We start from the raw sequence: 15,432 nt of genomic DNA on the forward strand, positions 1-15,432 counted from the left end.
CTACCCTAATAAGACTCTACTTTAGAGTTAGTAAAAGTTTTGTAATATAAAAGATCAGCTACTTTTTTAGTTTTCTGTAGTTCTAAATGCATATACATAAATGAGTAAAGTTGAAGGCATAGAGCTATCTTATGTTACTTGCCCCTGCATATTTTGGTTTTTCATTAACCCGTAATAATCCAGTCCATTATAATAATAAAATTGTTTTCAATATAAACTTTTGTTTAAAATAAAACTGGGATTTGCAGAAGATAAACAAAGGCAATATCTTAGAAATGTCCATCTCCATGATTAAAATGAAATAATCTAACGTTGACTGAAGAAGTGAGTAGTTTCTGAGCAGGAAGATCGTTTTCTACTTGCTTTCTTGCTCAGATGCAGAAAAATGAAGTTCTCTAGTTTTGGCCTTGGTTATTGGTCGTAGTGATAACCAGAAGATGCTGACTGAATGACTATACATGATCTTTACAAACTTGAACCTCAGAACAAAATCAAACTGACAATGCAGTTAATTGGCAACTGAGTGGTAGGTTCCAGTCAAACTGATTTTCAAGGGTATCTAGAAAGAGAAGAGGTCCCTTAAGGATTAGTGTGGTCATTTGTGTGTGGAACCACAGGCGACAGACAAGATCTTAAATGAGTATTTAATTGATCCTCATTCTGATATGAGATGGGAGCTGGTTGTTTTCCATGTCTACAGAAGTAAGATATGAGATTCATCAAATGTGAAATCTTCTTAGAAATCTGTTAGAAAGTTATGGATTTGTCTGTATAGAGTAGCTCACAGAAGCAAGGAAATTCAGGGAAGAGAATAGTGAAACAGATCAATGTTACAAACGCAAACAACAGGAATTCTGCAGATGCTGGAAATTCAAGCAACATACATCAAAGTTGCTGGTGAATGCAGCAGGCCAAGCAGCATCTATAGGAAGAGGTGCAGTCGACATTTCAGGCCGAGACCCTTCGTCAGGACTAACTGAAGGAAGAGTGAGTGAGGGATTTGAAAGCTGGAGGGGGAGGGGGAGATGCAAAATGATAGGAGAAGACAGGAGGGGGAGGGATAGAGCCGAGAGCTGGACAGGTGATAGGCAAAAGGGGATACAAGAGGATCATGGGACAGGAGGTCCGGGAAGAAAGACAAGGGGGGGGTGACCCAGAGGATGGGCAAGAGGTATATTCAGAGGGGCAGAGGGAGAAAAAGGAGAGTGAGAGAAAGAATGTGTGCATAAAAATGAGTAACAGATGGGGTACGAGGGGGAGGTGGGGGAGGTGGGGCCTTAGCGGAAGTTAGAGAATGTTACAAACGCAGAGTGTTGGCAGTTGTCAGGCACAAAAATGAATAAATCCCTGGTATCTGAACAACAGTATCCTAGGACATCATGGGAAGCAAGGGCTATGGCAGAGAGATTTTTATCTTTGTTAAGATGCAGGGCCAAGCCAAGGAATTACAGGCTGGTGAGCCTAACGTCAGTAATGGGAAAGTTACTTGTGGGGGCGGTGGATTCGGAGAGATATGATCAATCCATATTTGGAAAGTCAAGGACTTTTTAAACAAGGCAGCATCATAAAATCTCCCGAAGAAAAGGATAGCTTAAGACCACAGTTTTCCTTCAAATTGCTGCAGTTGATGGATCATCTGCTGATTTTTCTTTCCCTTTATCTTTTGTTTTTTTTAAAATACCATTTATCATATTTATCATCTCCTACAGCTCAAGGCTCCTCGATTGGCTGCGGCTCTTCTGAAAATACCTGTGGCTCTAATATCTATTTTCAAATCAATCCTAAGTTTCAGTGGCTGATGATGACATGAAATGCAGTGAAGCAAAAGCCAACTTCCTATTTCATTCGTCAGAGTTAGTCCTGACGAAGGGTCTCGGCCTGAAACGTCGACTGCACCTCTTCCTAGAGATGCTGCCTGGCCTGCTGCGTTCACCAGCAACTTTGATGTGTGTTGCTTGAATTTCCAGCATCTGCAGAATTCCTGTTGTTTTTCCTATTTCATTGCAAACTATGCATGAAGATTCAAAACATAAAGACTTTCCACTATCAATGCATAGTTAACGTACAAAATACAGATTTGCACAAGGAGAATGAGGAAGCCCCTATCCAAGCTCCAAATCCTGCTTTGAAATTCAGAAGCTATGCTGATGGCCAGGACTGTTCATAAAGTGACTTTACCTATTTCATACCATGAAAACACAACACTGGATGCTGGCACCAGAAAGCTTGAAAGTGAATCTACACAAAATAAGCTGAGCTTTTCGTGGTCCAAACCCATCTCAAACAAGTTTTCTATAAACGTAGTTCTTATCAGGCAAGAGTTCTCAACAATCTAGTTCCTGGATACCTTCTCCCTTTGTATTTACATACTTGGCGAAACTCCTCTAATTAACACTCTATTCTGTCTTAGTGGTTGAGTTTTGATAAGGTACCCGCAAGAGTAAGATCAGGTGACCATCTGTGTCTGGAGCTAACTTCTCTTCCTGAGTGGAGAAGGCACATACTTAGCAAGAGTTGGTGAATATTTGAGTGGGGGCTCAAGGCAGCAACATGTTGCCAAGCTTTCAATGAGAAAGAAGAACAAGATGGGCTAACACCAATGTTCCTGTCATTCCAAATAGATTGCTTCTAATTTTGCTAATGAGGCCAGTCGATTGATGACTATTGGCTTACTTTGGCTTTCCTTTTAAGGATACTGAATGTTTCCAACAATGTGCAGATCAAGGATCATCAAAATGGCATAGATGGACAAAAGGTCCTGGGTTCTACAATTCACACAATGACCCATCTACTGAGGCTGGGTAAGTTATTTTTCTATTGACCCCCACTGTAATTAAAGCAATATGCCCAACTCTTGTGGCTGGAGTCAAGGCTTTATGCTTTGGCTCTTGGTAGGGTCACCTATGCCAAACAGGTCAAAGGCTAGAGGCCAGACTAAGTGTGGTCCACCGGTTCCCCAGGTTTGGGGGTTCAGTTCAGGGCAAACAACGTTGACTGGTAAAACAAAGCTGTTATGGAAACAGCAATGAAGAATAATTCTACATCCAGAGTCTCCACCCGGGACTTGCATGACTGTCAATAGTGAAAACTGAGCGGAGGCTACTGACACGATGAAAGAAGCCCTGAACACTGCCACAGATGGAGGACCTTCATTGCTGTCCTAAGCCTCAATGGCGTAACGGGTAGTAAGTAAGCACAACTCCTGAACTTTCGAAGAAATATCAGGAAATCATGTTCTACCGACTACTTCAACTAACCGGAGTTGAAGCACACCTCCTCTTCATACATGCAAGGTGGCTTTAAATGGCAAAGTTGCCATTAAACATGGAAATAACACTGGCAATCAACCAATATTTAATAACTAAGGTACATGGATTAACCTTACACATGCTTCTAAGCAACATCACCAAACATGCACAATACAGCTATACCACTTACACTGCAAAATTCTTTTATTTAACCTCCCCAATACTTTCCCCACTAACACTACTACATAAGTTAAGAACAAATCAATTCCAAGTTCTATTCTGGTCTGCAAATTAATTTATACTGACACCGTCCACACCAGATTGGACTCATTGAATTTTGAGTGCCACATCCCCTGCACTCCAGTAGCATTATTATTACGTCTGAGTGATGATGTCATGACACACAGAAAGCACAACAGAGATAACATGACTTTGATAGGTTCCAAATACAATTCATCCAGAATTGAGAAGGGGCAATACTGCAGATTCTGGGGAAGTGAAAGACTGCTAACTGTAAAAATAAACTGGTTTGAGGGGCCACTGGTGGAAGCTGCAGTCAAGTTTCCTCCAAACAAAGAAAAGGATGAAGTTCTTGAGGTATTCTCCAAGTGCTAATCTGATCTTGTTGGTCAAAGACACTGTTAACAATCAAAACCAACAGAAATATCACATTAAAAACACAAATTCTGGAAATATTCAACAGGTCAGAGGCTTCTGCGGAGAGAGGAACGTTTTGGTTCAATGAACCCTTCATTACAATTCTCTGTGTTGCTCGAGACTATTCTGACGAAGCATTCATTGACCTGAAACATCTACGGTTTCTCCTTTCACAGATGTTGTTGATGTGCCAAGTATCAAATTCAAATTTCCAGTATTTGCTTTTCAATCAGACAATGACATTTGCCACCTTCACAAATATATGTCATTCATGTGATAACTTGCTCCAAATCTGTGGTCTGGGCCCAAAAATTTGGCAAGTTATACAGTACTTGTATATTCTGCTTTTGACAATAGAAATGGTAATGTCACTGTTACTTTTTCCTTATTTAGACATTTGAAGTACCTAATCTGTGTTGGGTAGTTTCAGTCAATAGCTTTTGATCCAGATATATTGGCCTTCAAAACTGTCTGTAATAGTGCTTCATTTGCACCCCAAAATTGTTTCAGGAAAATCAGTCATATAACAGGATAATTTACCATATGGTTAAGTGATTGTTCATTTATATATTTCTAACTCAATAAGGATTTCTGTCATTCTCTTCAAAGGTGTTCAGAAAATACACAATTTTCTACTGACTTGTAATTTATAAAGGCTGGATGAATAGGAAATCACCAACATGCAAGTCATTTGGTTTCAATGGGTTACGGTAACAAGGTTTTGCTCCTGGCAACACAACAACATGGACATAGGCCAAATGGTCTGCTTCCATGATGATCGATTCCTCAATAATGCATGCAATTGCATTTACAGAATTAAAGCCAAATTAAACAAAATTTATTGGAAATAAAATTGTTAAAAGCACGTGATTAAAACAAAGGAAGCATTCAACAATTATTAAATTATTATTATTAAATAGATTCCTCTCTTTGCCCTCAATTTTAATGGCAGTCCTTCTAATGCGCCAGATTTTCTTTGAAGGAAGAGGTTTGTCAGCGGGTACCAAGTTTATGAGGAGTGGAAGATAGGATGCAGCAGTAGTGCAGTTTTCCCACAGCAGGAAGGGCAAGGTAAGAGTGGTTCTAACTGCATCAAGATATTGGAAAGAAATGCTTGCAAGTACAAGAAATGCAGGGTCAAGGGTCAAGGGTTTAGGAGATGGGAGTTGAGAATTTTTCATCCTCCATACACTGCCTGCCCTGATAGGCCATCGATTTCCATTGAAAATAAGCAATTCAAATTTATAATTACACGTTCAGTGAGGGGTCCATTTAGGTGCAGCCCAACCTGCTGTGTACTTTCAGCAAATGCGTTTTTTAAAATATTAGTTAAAAGTATAGATACCTGGATTTCTTTAACCACATCCCCAATTTTAGGTTAGAATGTAAAAATAGTTAGTCACAAACGTGATAACAAATCGCGATTTAAGGCTTTGAGCGTATTTCACAATTAACAAAAAAAAAGGTAGTCGCATTTTGCTTTCTTAAACTTTGTAATTAAAACAGATTACAATATAAACCGCGAAAAGCAAAGCACGTATACCATGCACTCTAATATTTCAGGTTGGCTACTTAAACAACTCCCATTAAAATAAGCGCGTGCAAAGTTTTACTCCACTCATTAGAATATGAAATTTGGTAAGAAAGGAAATATTTGCAGCGAAACACTTCCAAAGCACCCAGGTGGTTTGGGATTGTACCTCGTGATCTTCCATATTCTTGGTGGCTGTAGGCGAAGAAACAATTTTTTTTCCGTTCAAAACTTCTCTTGGTCCCTGAGAAATGCCGTCAACATAATCCTACGTGAAGATCTCCGAAGGAACTTCTCTGTTCCGTCACAGAAAGCTGTAACTCCGCGTCGTACGCACTCCGCTGCACCTGACCCGCAACTTTTCCCAAGTAAACTTTCCAGGCGCCAAAATGTCATTATCAGATGACAGAACGGGATTGTTCTCTATCTTTTCTAACTTTACAGTAGTCTTAGGTGCTCGCCTCCACCTGTATCGACATCGCAATTGTAAAACATCCGGGCACACTGTTGCTGTGCGCTACCGCGTTCTTGTTGCTAGGTTCCCAGGGATGTTACATGAAAAGTGATCATTTGGGGATGATACTCTAGTCCTTGTTCTTAGGAACTCGGTTCAGTGAAAGGCATGCGTGTTCAAAAATCCATGTCAGGTACACGCTCTCTCAGCTACCAGAATGGAAAATGCAATCAATAAATCATAGCTCTCTGGTGTATTATTAATATAAACCAACGTGCTCATACTATGCATAAAAATTTGAAAGCATTAGTACAAGTTAGGATTTTTTAAACAAAATAGTTTTGGAAAATAACACATCTGGAAAATGAAATCAATCCCTTTATAGAACATAGAAATCTACAGCATGTTACAGGCCCTTCGGCCCGCAATGTTGTGCCGACCATGTAACTTACTCTAGAAACTGCCTAGGATTACCCTACAGCATAGACCTCTTATTTTTCTAAGCTCCATATACCTACCAGCCCTGGGAAAAAAGCCTCTGGCTATCCACATGATCAATGCCTCTCATCATCTTATACACCTCTATCAGGTCACCTCTCATCCTCCGTTTTCAAAGGAGAAAAGGCCAAGTTCACTCAACCTATTTTCATAAGGCATGCTCTCCAATCCAGTCAACATCCTTGTAAATCTCCTCTGCACTCTCTCTATAGTATCCACATCCTTCCTGTAGTGAGGTGACCAGAACTGAACACAGTACTCGAAGTGGGGTCTGACCAGGGTCCTATACAGTTGTAACATTACTTCTCGGCTCTTGAATTCAGTCCCACAGTTGATGAATGCCAACACATTATACATCTTCTTAACAACACTGTCAACCTGCGCAGCAGCTTTGAGTGTCCCGTGGACACAGAATCCAAGATCTCTCTGATTCTCCACACTGCCAAGAGTCTTACCATTAATACTATATTATGTCTTCAAATATGACCTACCAAACTGAACTACTTCACACTTATCTGGGTTGAACTCCACTTGCCACTTCTGCATCCTATTGATTTCCCACTGTAACCTCAGACAACCCTCCAGACCATCTACAACATCCCCAACTTTTGTGTCATCGGCAAACTTACTAACCCACGCTTCTTCTTCATCCAGGTCATTTATGAAAATCACAAAGAGAAGGGGTCCCAGAACAGATCCCTCTCTGACCTCCATGCAGAATATGAACCATCTACAACTACCCTTTGCTTTCTGTGGGCAAGCCAATTCTGGATCCACAAAACAAGGTCTCCTTGGATCCCATGCCTCCTTACCTCCTCAATAAGCCTTGCAAGGGGTATCTTATCAAATGCTTTACTGAAATCTATATACATTACATCCACTGCTCTACCTTCATCAATGTGTCAAAGAATTCAAACAGGCTCGTAAGGCACGACCTGCCCTTGCAAAGCCATGCTGACTATCCCTAATCAGATTATGTCTCTCCAAATGCTCATAAATCCTGCCTCTCAGGATCTTCTCCTACAACATGCCCACCACTGAAGTCAGACTCACTGGTCTATAATTTCCAGGGTTATCTCTACTCTCTTTTTTGAACGAGGGAACAACACTTGCAACCCTCCAATCCTCTGGTACTTCTCCCGTCCCTATTGATGATGCAAAGATCATCGCCAGAGGCTCAGCAATCTCCTCCCTTGCTTCCCTGGGGTATATCTCGTGACCTATCTAACATAATGCTTTTCAAAAGCTCCAGTACATTTTCTTTCTTAATGTCTATATGCTCAAGCTTTTCTGTCTGCTGTAAGTCATCCTTGCAATTGCCAAGGTCCTTTTCCCTGGTGAATACTGAAGCAAAGTATTCATTAAATACCTCTGCTACCTCCCTCGACTCCATGCACACGTTTCCACTATCACACCTGATTGGTCCTATTCTCACACAGCTCATCCTCTTGCTCTTCACATATTTGTAGAATGCCTTGGGGTTTTCCTTAATCCCGCTCGCCAATTATAATCACTATCAAATGCCACCAAATAATTGTAACTGGCCCAATAATACAATAAAAGGTACATTTAATCATTAATGTATCACAGGAGGTACTAATTGTAAGGAAAAGCTGGAAATATGTGAGTATCTTTGGTGTTGGAAAAATACAAAAATGTCAGTGGTATAGGGAAAACTTAATCCATGACAACAGGAGCAGGAAACCAAGGATAGACTTTATAAAACAATGGTCCGACCTCAGCTGTGCAGAGCACCGGTTAGCACACCATAGGAAGGATGTGATAGCACGGGAAAGGGTGCAGGGGAGACTCACCAGGATGTTGCCTGGATGAAGCAGTTCCGTTCTGAGAAGAGGCTGGAGAGGCTACATCTCTATTCCTATGTGCAGGAGCCTTAAAGGGGATATATTGTGGAATGGAAACTTATGAGGGCTAGGGATAGGGTGGGCTGCAGGAAACTTCTCCCCTGGTCAGAGGTAGATAAAATTAGAGGACATAGATTTAAGGGAAGGGGTGAGAGATTTAGAAAGGATCTAAGGGGAGACCTTTTTCGCCAGAGTGTGTTGAATACCTGGAGTATGATGCCTGAGAGGGGTGGAAGCAGAATTGCTGACAGTATTTAAGAAGTGCTTAGGTGAACACTTGAATCACTTGGTCATAAAAAAGCTGGAAGATGGAATTAATGGGGATGGGCACCCACCGCTCATTATAGTGCTGTTTGCCGGCCTGATTCCATGCACTAGAAATGCTCATTTCAGGACCAATTGATATCAGATGGTGAAAGCTGAATAAAAGACTAAGCTGCTGGAAATCTAAAATATAGATAGAAAATGCTGAAAACACTCAGCAATCAGGCCACATCTATGGAAAGCAGTACATTTCCGGCAGCAGTACAATGCAAGACTTAAAAATTACAATAAATAAATATTGTGAAAGAGGAATAGCAAGGTAGTGTTTATGGGATAAAGAACCTTTCAGAAGTCTGACTGAGAGGAAGAAGTTATTCCTAAAACATTGAATGGGTGGTCTTCATGCTCCTGTACCTCTTCTGTGATGGTAGTAATGAAAGAAACGTCTGGACGACAAATAGTTCCTTTCTAACTTTTAAATTTGAACTCCCTCGAGACAACAAAATTTCCATTGTCCTTTTGTTTGATTCTGTTTCCTGCACCTTAAGATCCTGAACACCTCTGTCCCTTCAGAGCTCATAATCAGAATGAGAATCAGGTTTAATATCTGTTCTCTTACTGGTGTGATTCCAGTGTCATTGTCAGATCCAAAATGAATGCTCTCACCTGTTTCATATACCTCCATGTATCATAATTGTTTTCACATGCATTGGTTCCTTGTAACTTTATGCAGAAATTAACTGGAATCATTCACGCTGTTTACTATTATCTGCAAACTCATTTATCCATGTTATTTATTTATGGTAAAGAACAAAATCAGCACAGTAGAACCTTGTGGCAAAATAATGATTGGTGACAAGAATTCCAAAAGAAATGATTTTAAAGATTATAAAGGTCAGCTTTATTTTTCACATGTACATCGAAACCTACAGTGAAATGCATTGTTTGGGTCAGCGATCAACACAGTGTCAAGATGTGCTGGGGACAGCCCACAAGTGCCAACATGCTTCTGGAGCCAACATAGCATGCCAACAGCTTACTAAGCCTAAGCCGTAAGTCTTTGGAATGTCGGAGGAAAACCGAGCGCCTGCAGGAAAACCATGCAGTCATAGGGAGAACATGCAAACTCCTTATCGACGGCAGCAAAAACTGAACCCAATCGCTGACACTACTGTACTATGGACATCATTTGAAAGCAGTTTGACTGGCACGAACGAAATCTGGGAACATGGGCTGACTGAGCTGGGAATAAGCTTAAAAGTGCTAAATGCTGCATGCCAGTTTCTTCAATATCAGACAACATGTAGAAGGCTGAAACATTTCTGATACAATATCAGAAAAGTAATCTAATCAATACTTTGAAACCACAAATTTAAGAAAAGTGTCTGGGATCTTATTTCAGTGAAACTGAATGAAAGTAATCTGTTCTGATGAAAAATCTGATATGTTGATGGTTGGAGTAGCTTTACAATTCACTTCATGTCTCTACGAAGCCAAAACTGCTTTATACATACATTTTCATCTAGGACTTAGGTTGTGGTTTGTTCAAGATCCATGTATTGATTTTACAAAATAATGTCAAAAAGAATTGAAAGACGTTGCCAAAGAGATGGTGGAAGCATTAGTTGAGACCTTTCAAGAATCAGTAAATACTAGAATGGTTCCAGAGGACTGCAAAATCACATATGTCACTCCACTCTTTAAGAAGTGAAGGAGGCAAGACCCATGAAATTATAGACTAATTAGCCTGACTTCAGTAGTTGTCAAGAAGTTAGAGTACGAGGGGTGATTGATAAGTTTGTGGCCTAAGGTAGAAGGAGCTAATTTTAGAAAACCTAGCACATTTATTTTTCAACATAGTCCCCTCCTACATGTACACAGTTAGTCCAGCGGTCGTGGAGCATACGGATCCCTTCTTTGTAGAAGTGGTCCACAGCGGGGTGATTGATAGGTTCGTGGCCTAAGGTAGAAGGAGATGAGTTATTAACTTCCAACTTTCTGCATTATCACTCAAAGAGTTGAACTGCACGTGCATGTAATGAGAGCATCTTGGACCTCCAGGGATATTTGATAAGTTCATGGCCTAAGGTAGAGGGAGATGAGTTATACCACTCTTTTCCATGCACGTGCAATTCAACTCTAAATGAAAATGCAGAAAGTTTGAGGTTAATAACTCATCTCCTTCTACCTTGTGGGGGGGGGGGTTCTGGAGGGATACGGTTCAGGTGCATGTCAATGGGACTAGGCAGTTTTAAATGGTTTGGTGTAGACTAGATGCTATACTTTTCCGTGACTAATCCATTTTTTTAGTCTCCAGGCCAGAAAAAAAGGGACAATTCAAGTACAACAGGAGCAGGAGAAAGAACTTTTAGAATTATATATATTTTTCTTCAATTCACCCCCCAAAAAATCTTTTAAACATTGATTGTAATTAAAACAAAAGACAGTAGAGATATACCAAGGTAGCAATCACTAATAGCTGTTCATTGATACAAAATACTTTTTGTTTGGCTTTGTAAAGGCATGAATTAGCTGCTATACTAATTCCAAGAATTCTTACCTTCCAAGTGAACGTACTGAAGAAAAGTGGTTGGAGCAGTTAGTATAGATGTGTCAATAGGAGCTGGACAGACTTATCGGGAAGAAGGTCAAGTGTAATGTTAACGCTGACCGGACTGGTCCAGCCAAATGGCCAGATTCTGTGCCACATATTTCATATTAAAGATTTAATGGTTCCCTAAGATCACAAATGAGAGGGAACTGTGCTGGAATACAATGACTGTTTGGAAATAGTTATCCCAATATTAACAAGTAAAAAGACCAAGCACATCACCTTCAGTAAGAGTGACAGGGCTAAAAGGAATCAAGTAAAACGAGGGGAAACGCACATCAAAGCACCAGCCGAAGTGTCCTCAGTTCCTACTCCAAGTCATGCGCTCTCTGCTGTCTCTCAAACATTAAGCTGTAAACACGAGTCTCAGAGATTCCGGAACAAGCAACACCGTTTCCGGGACTCGATTCATCCCGCGATTTGGGGACCGCGGTGTGAGGGAAATAAAGTCGATGGGGGCAAAGCTGAGGAATAATTAGCAACGCTGGCCAGGCGGTGGAAGTAAACACGGAGCGAGGCCGAGGAGGAAGGAGGTCATCGAGGCGGGGAGGACGGCGCCTTGAGGAAGAAGCATCTAATCTGCAGGTTGGTCTCAGCCCCGGCTCACATTGGGCCGTGGTGAACCCCAGCCCCCGTCCCCGCGGAAAACTAGGCTATAAACTGGAGGTTTTGTAAACCCTAATGGCGATCAGTGGAGGCAAGGCTGCTTCGTTGCTAGGCAGGGCCCAGGGATGCGACATTGCTCCCTTGTTGCTATGTCAGGGTGAGGGAAGGGGCTTTCCCCCCGTCACTTACATTGCTATAGAAATGGTAATAATTACCACAATATGTTTTGCAGGAGTTTGCATTTGATATAAATTTCTGAAAGGAAGTAGCGCATTATACTGCTCACTTATTAATGGTCTGCTGTTCACTTGGAGCGAAGTTGGAATTTTAGCTTACTGAGGGTGCTGGTGCTAAGGTCCTGCATCATAAGGGTTAAGGAAAGGATTACGTAGTTAATACTTAAAGCAGTTATTTAATTGTTCCCTGTGCCTCTTTAAACTCTCTCCCCTTAACGACTTAAAAACTTTAGTAACTTAGAAACTTAATATCTTGGAAAGTTCCCAGGAAGAAATCGACCTGGAAAAATGTATAAGTATTTATTTTCTTTTTGCCATTGACTTCAGTCTCCTTCCCTAGCAGAAAATAGGAGAAAAGTTCAATAGGTCAGACAACATCTATATGGAGAAAATAATAGTTAATGTTTCAAGTTGAAAACTTCGAGAAGGGATAATATGTCAAGGAAGGGGAAATAAAAAAAAAGAAGGGCTTTGTTAGGGTGGAAGAGTGAAAGGATTAATTGAAGGAGATGATGGTGCAGTTCAAATTTGATTATCTTTGAAATATATGAACAAATAAGTTTCAAGAGCCTAACAACTCACAACACACTGAATAAAATGAGAGTTAAAGCTACCATAACTACAGCTTTCAGCTATTTCCTCCCGAATGAATCACAAAATCTTATCTTGAGATAGCAGATGTCAATAGTCAATTCATACCACTTTCTTTTGGAAAACGGAGAAAGTGATCACATGAAAACAATTTAACTCCTTGCTTTCCATCATTACATTCAAAACTAATAATGTGCCTCCTGATTTTTTTCTATTAATCATGGTGAAAATGGAAGTCTTATTTTGAGGGTTAGATCGGTTCTTTTTAGTTAAAAGAATCGATTTTTATAACAGTACTTGAAACTGTACTAGACTGACTGTTTATTGGTGCTCACAATGTTATCTTTTACCAGTATGAATATAATCCACAGTAATTGCTGATAATCTAAATTAAAAGGAGAAAATACTTTAAATATTTAGCAAGTCAGGAAATCTCTGCAGAGAGACCTGCAGAGTTAATGCTTCAAATTAATGACTGGAAATGGTAAGTTCATTTTGTTTTTTGTAAGTGCTGCCTGTCCTGCTGAGTATTACATAGGACAGTACAACACAAACAAGGGCACAGGCCCATCAGCCACTGTGCTGACTATTACGCAAATTTAAACTGCACATCAGTCTGTATCTGATCCATATTGCATCATTCTAAGCCCGTTTGTGTCTGTATGTTTCTTAATCGTTGCTATCAGATCTGCTTCCGACACTTGTTCTGGCAGTACACTCCATGCTGCTCTCTGAGCATAAAAAAAACCTGCCACGTAGATCTCCTTCAAACTTTCCTCCTGTCATCTTAAAGCTGTGCCCTCTAGTATTTAACATTTTTACCCTGGGGGAAGAGACTCTGACTATCTACCCTGTCTATGCCTCTCAAAATTTTCATCTACTTCTTTCAGGTCATTCTCAGGCTCTGACATTCCAGAGAAAATAATCCAAGTTTGTCCAACTTTCAACGTTAACCATGTTTTCTGTTTACTTGAAGTTAGTCTACTTAACAGCATGAACAATGCATCTTTTTGTGCAAGGGAAGCATTTCTTGGTGTTAATTGTTAGTGGTGCGGTTGCCATCGATTTTCGATGAAGTTTGGGTTTACAGTTTATCCATGATCTGTGTTCAAATAGAAGGATTCTAAAGACATAGTTGCCTAACAATTACGGGTGGTGCACTAGAATAGCAAGTTTGCAGTGTGTACAGGATGTAATCATAGCTCAGTAAAGATCATTAACCAAATAGCAAAACTCAATTGCGTATCATAAAGTAATCTGACCTAAATGATTGTGTTACGGCTTTGTATCACTAGGCAATTATTGGCTGCCACACATGAAAAACAAAATATCACCTGAATTGTTGTTTAATTTTAAATGATGATTGAGCCCAACCCTTAAACACACAGGTAATAAAGCAACCGTATTCATTGATCCTGGTTGATCTGCAGGTAGCAGGTAATAAAATTTGAAATAGATTAATGTGATAGAACTGAATGCCTATCATGGGGAATGATATCACAGTGTTGTCTGTGCATTCAAACAGCATATTAATAGTAGCTTAGATGTGGCTATATCAGAATCAGGTTTAATAACACTGACGTATGTCATGAAATTTGTTGTTTTGAGTTAGCATTACAGTGCAATACATAAAATAACTATCAGTTTTAGTAAGAAATGTGTATTGTACTGTGCAAAAGTCTTAGTCTCACATATATAGCTAGAGTGTCTAAGACTTCTGTACAGTACTGTATTTGTCAGCGTGGAGCAGAGAGCGAGTATGTAAATCTGGCGGGAGTGGTGAGGGTGGAGCGCCTGGGAGGTGTGTGGGACAGGTGGCAGAGAAGGAGTGACCAGGTGCAGACACACCCAGCCCTGAGACACCAGGCAAAGTCATTTGATTCCAAACAATTGGTTTATTGATCATTACAGAATATTTCTTTGGTGCTTCCCCCTCCCTTCCCCTTTTCCCAAATATGATTCCCCACTCCCTTTCCCTTTCCCCCTTCCCACTCTCAATCCACAATAGAGACCCATATCAGCATTAGGTTTATCATCACTCACATATGTAATGAAATTTGTTTTTTTTTGTGGCAGCAGAACCATGCACTGCGTAAAATTCCTACAGTACCATGCAAAAATCTTAGGCACCCTAGCCATATATATGTGCATGAGACTTTTGCCTAGTACTGTATGTATTAAAAAAATAAAGTAAGTACTGCAAGAAATAGTGAGGTAGTGCTCATAGGTTGGTTCATTGCCTGTTCAGAAATCTGATGGCGGAGGAGAAGAAACTGTTCCTGAAATGTTGACTTGTGTGTTTAGGCTCCAGTACCTCATCTCTGATGGTGTCTGAGTGTTCCAAAGGTGACTTCTATATCAATCTGATTGGTTTTTCTTGTTTTTTTTCATATAATGTTATTGTAATTAAATAGGAGGAAATTCTTGATTGGTAAATGGACACCTTGGGTTTTTTCATCTTTGCTGAAATTCAGAAATGAAAGAAGAAGTAGCAAAGGCAAATGTTTGTAATGGGAGTTGTTAATTTTCTCACTGGCTGTGATATAGAATATATATAAAGGCAGTTAATTTCTGGAGTGTATTGAGTGAGTTTTTGAAACAGTGGCCTGATTCTTGCACTCTAAATATTGTCATGTTGTGCAGGTCTTGGACCCAAACCGTCGACAATTCCTTTCCTCACTAAGATGCTGCTCAACCCAATCAGTTCCTCTAGACAGATTATTGTCTGTTGGTGGATTGTTGTCAGCTCAAAGGTTAAAATCCACAAATTTGAATAAGGGATTCACAAGAAGTAGAAAGATGGCACTGGTGAAAAGCAGCGATATTTTACAGGCAGTTTACAAAACTTCTAAATATACTTCTGAACTGCCT

The 15,432-nt window shown here is 40.2% G+C and overlaps 2 protein-coding genes across 3 annotated transcripts in view; one reads left to right on the plus strand and one right to left on the minus strand.

Annotated features, from left to right (window-relative positions):
- The window catches only part of dnah3 (dynein axonemal heavy chain 3), a 150,834-nt gene extending 145,181 nt beyond the window's left edge, over positions 1 to 5,653 (minus strand). Inside the window, exon 1 of the mRNA XM_063059569.1 lies at positions 5,606 to 5,653. Coding sequence (XP_062915639.1) covers positions 5,606 to 5,620 — 15 coding nt within the window. The 5' untranslated portion in view covers positions 5,621 to 5,653. The remainder of the gene's footprint in view (positions 1 to 5,605) is intronic.
- Positions 5,654 to 11,461: 5,808 nt separating this feature from the next.
- The window catches only part of LOC134351384 (lipid droplet assembly factor 1-A-like), a 32,490-nt gene continuing 28,519 nt past the window's right edge, over positions 11,462 to 15,432 (plus strand). For both annotated transcript variants that reach the window (XM_063057466.1, XM_063057465.1), the window contains exon 1: positions 11,462 to 11,713. The gene's annotated coding sequence lies outside the window, so the exon portion shown is untranslated. The remainder of the gene's footprint in view (positions 11,714 to 15,432) is intronic.

The sequence above is a fragment of the Mobula hypostoma genome, chromosome 9 (assembly GCF_963921235.1).
Source record: "Mobula hypostoma chromosome 9, sMobHyp1.1, whole genome shotgun sequence".
Classification (NCBI taxonomy): Eukaryota; Metazoa; Chordata; class Chondrichthyes; order Myliobatiformes; family Myliobatidae; genus Mobula; species Mobula hypostoma.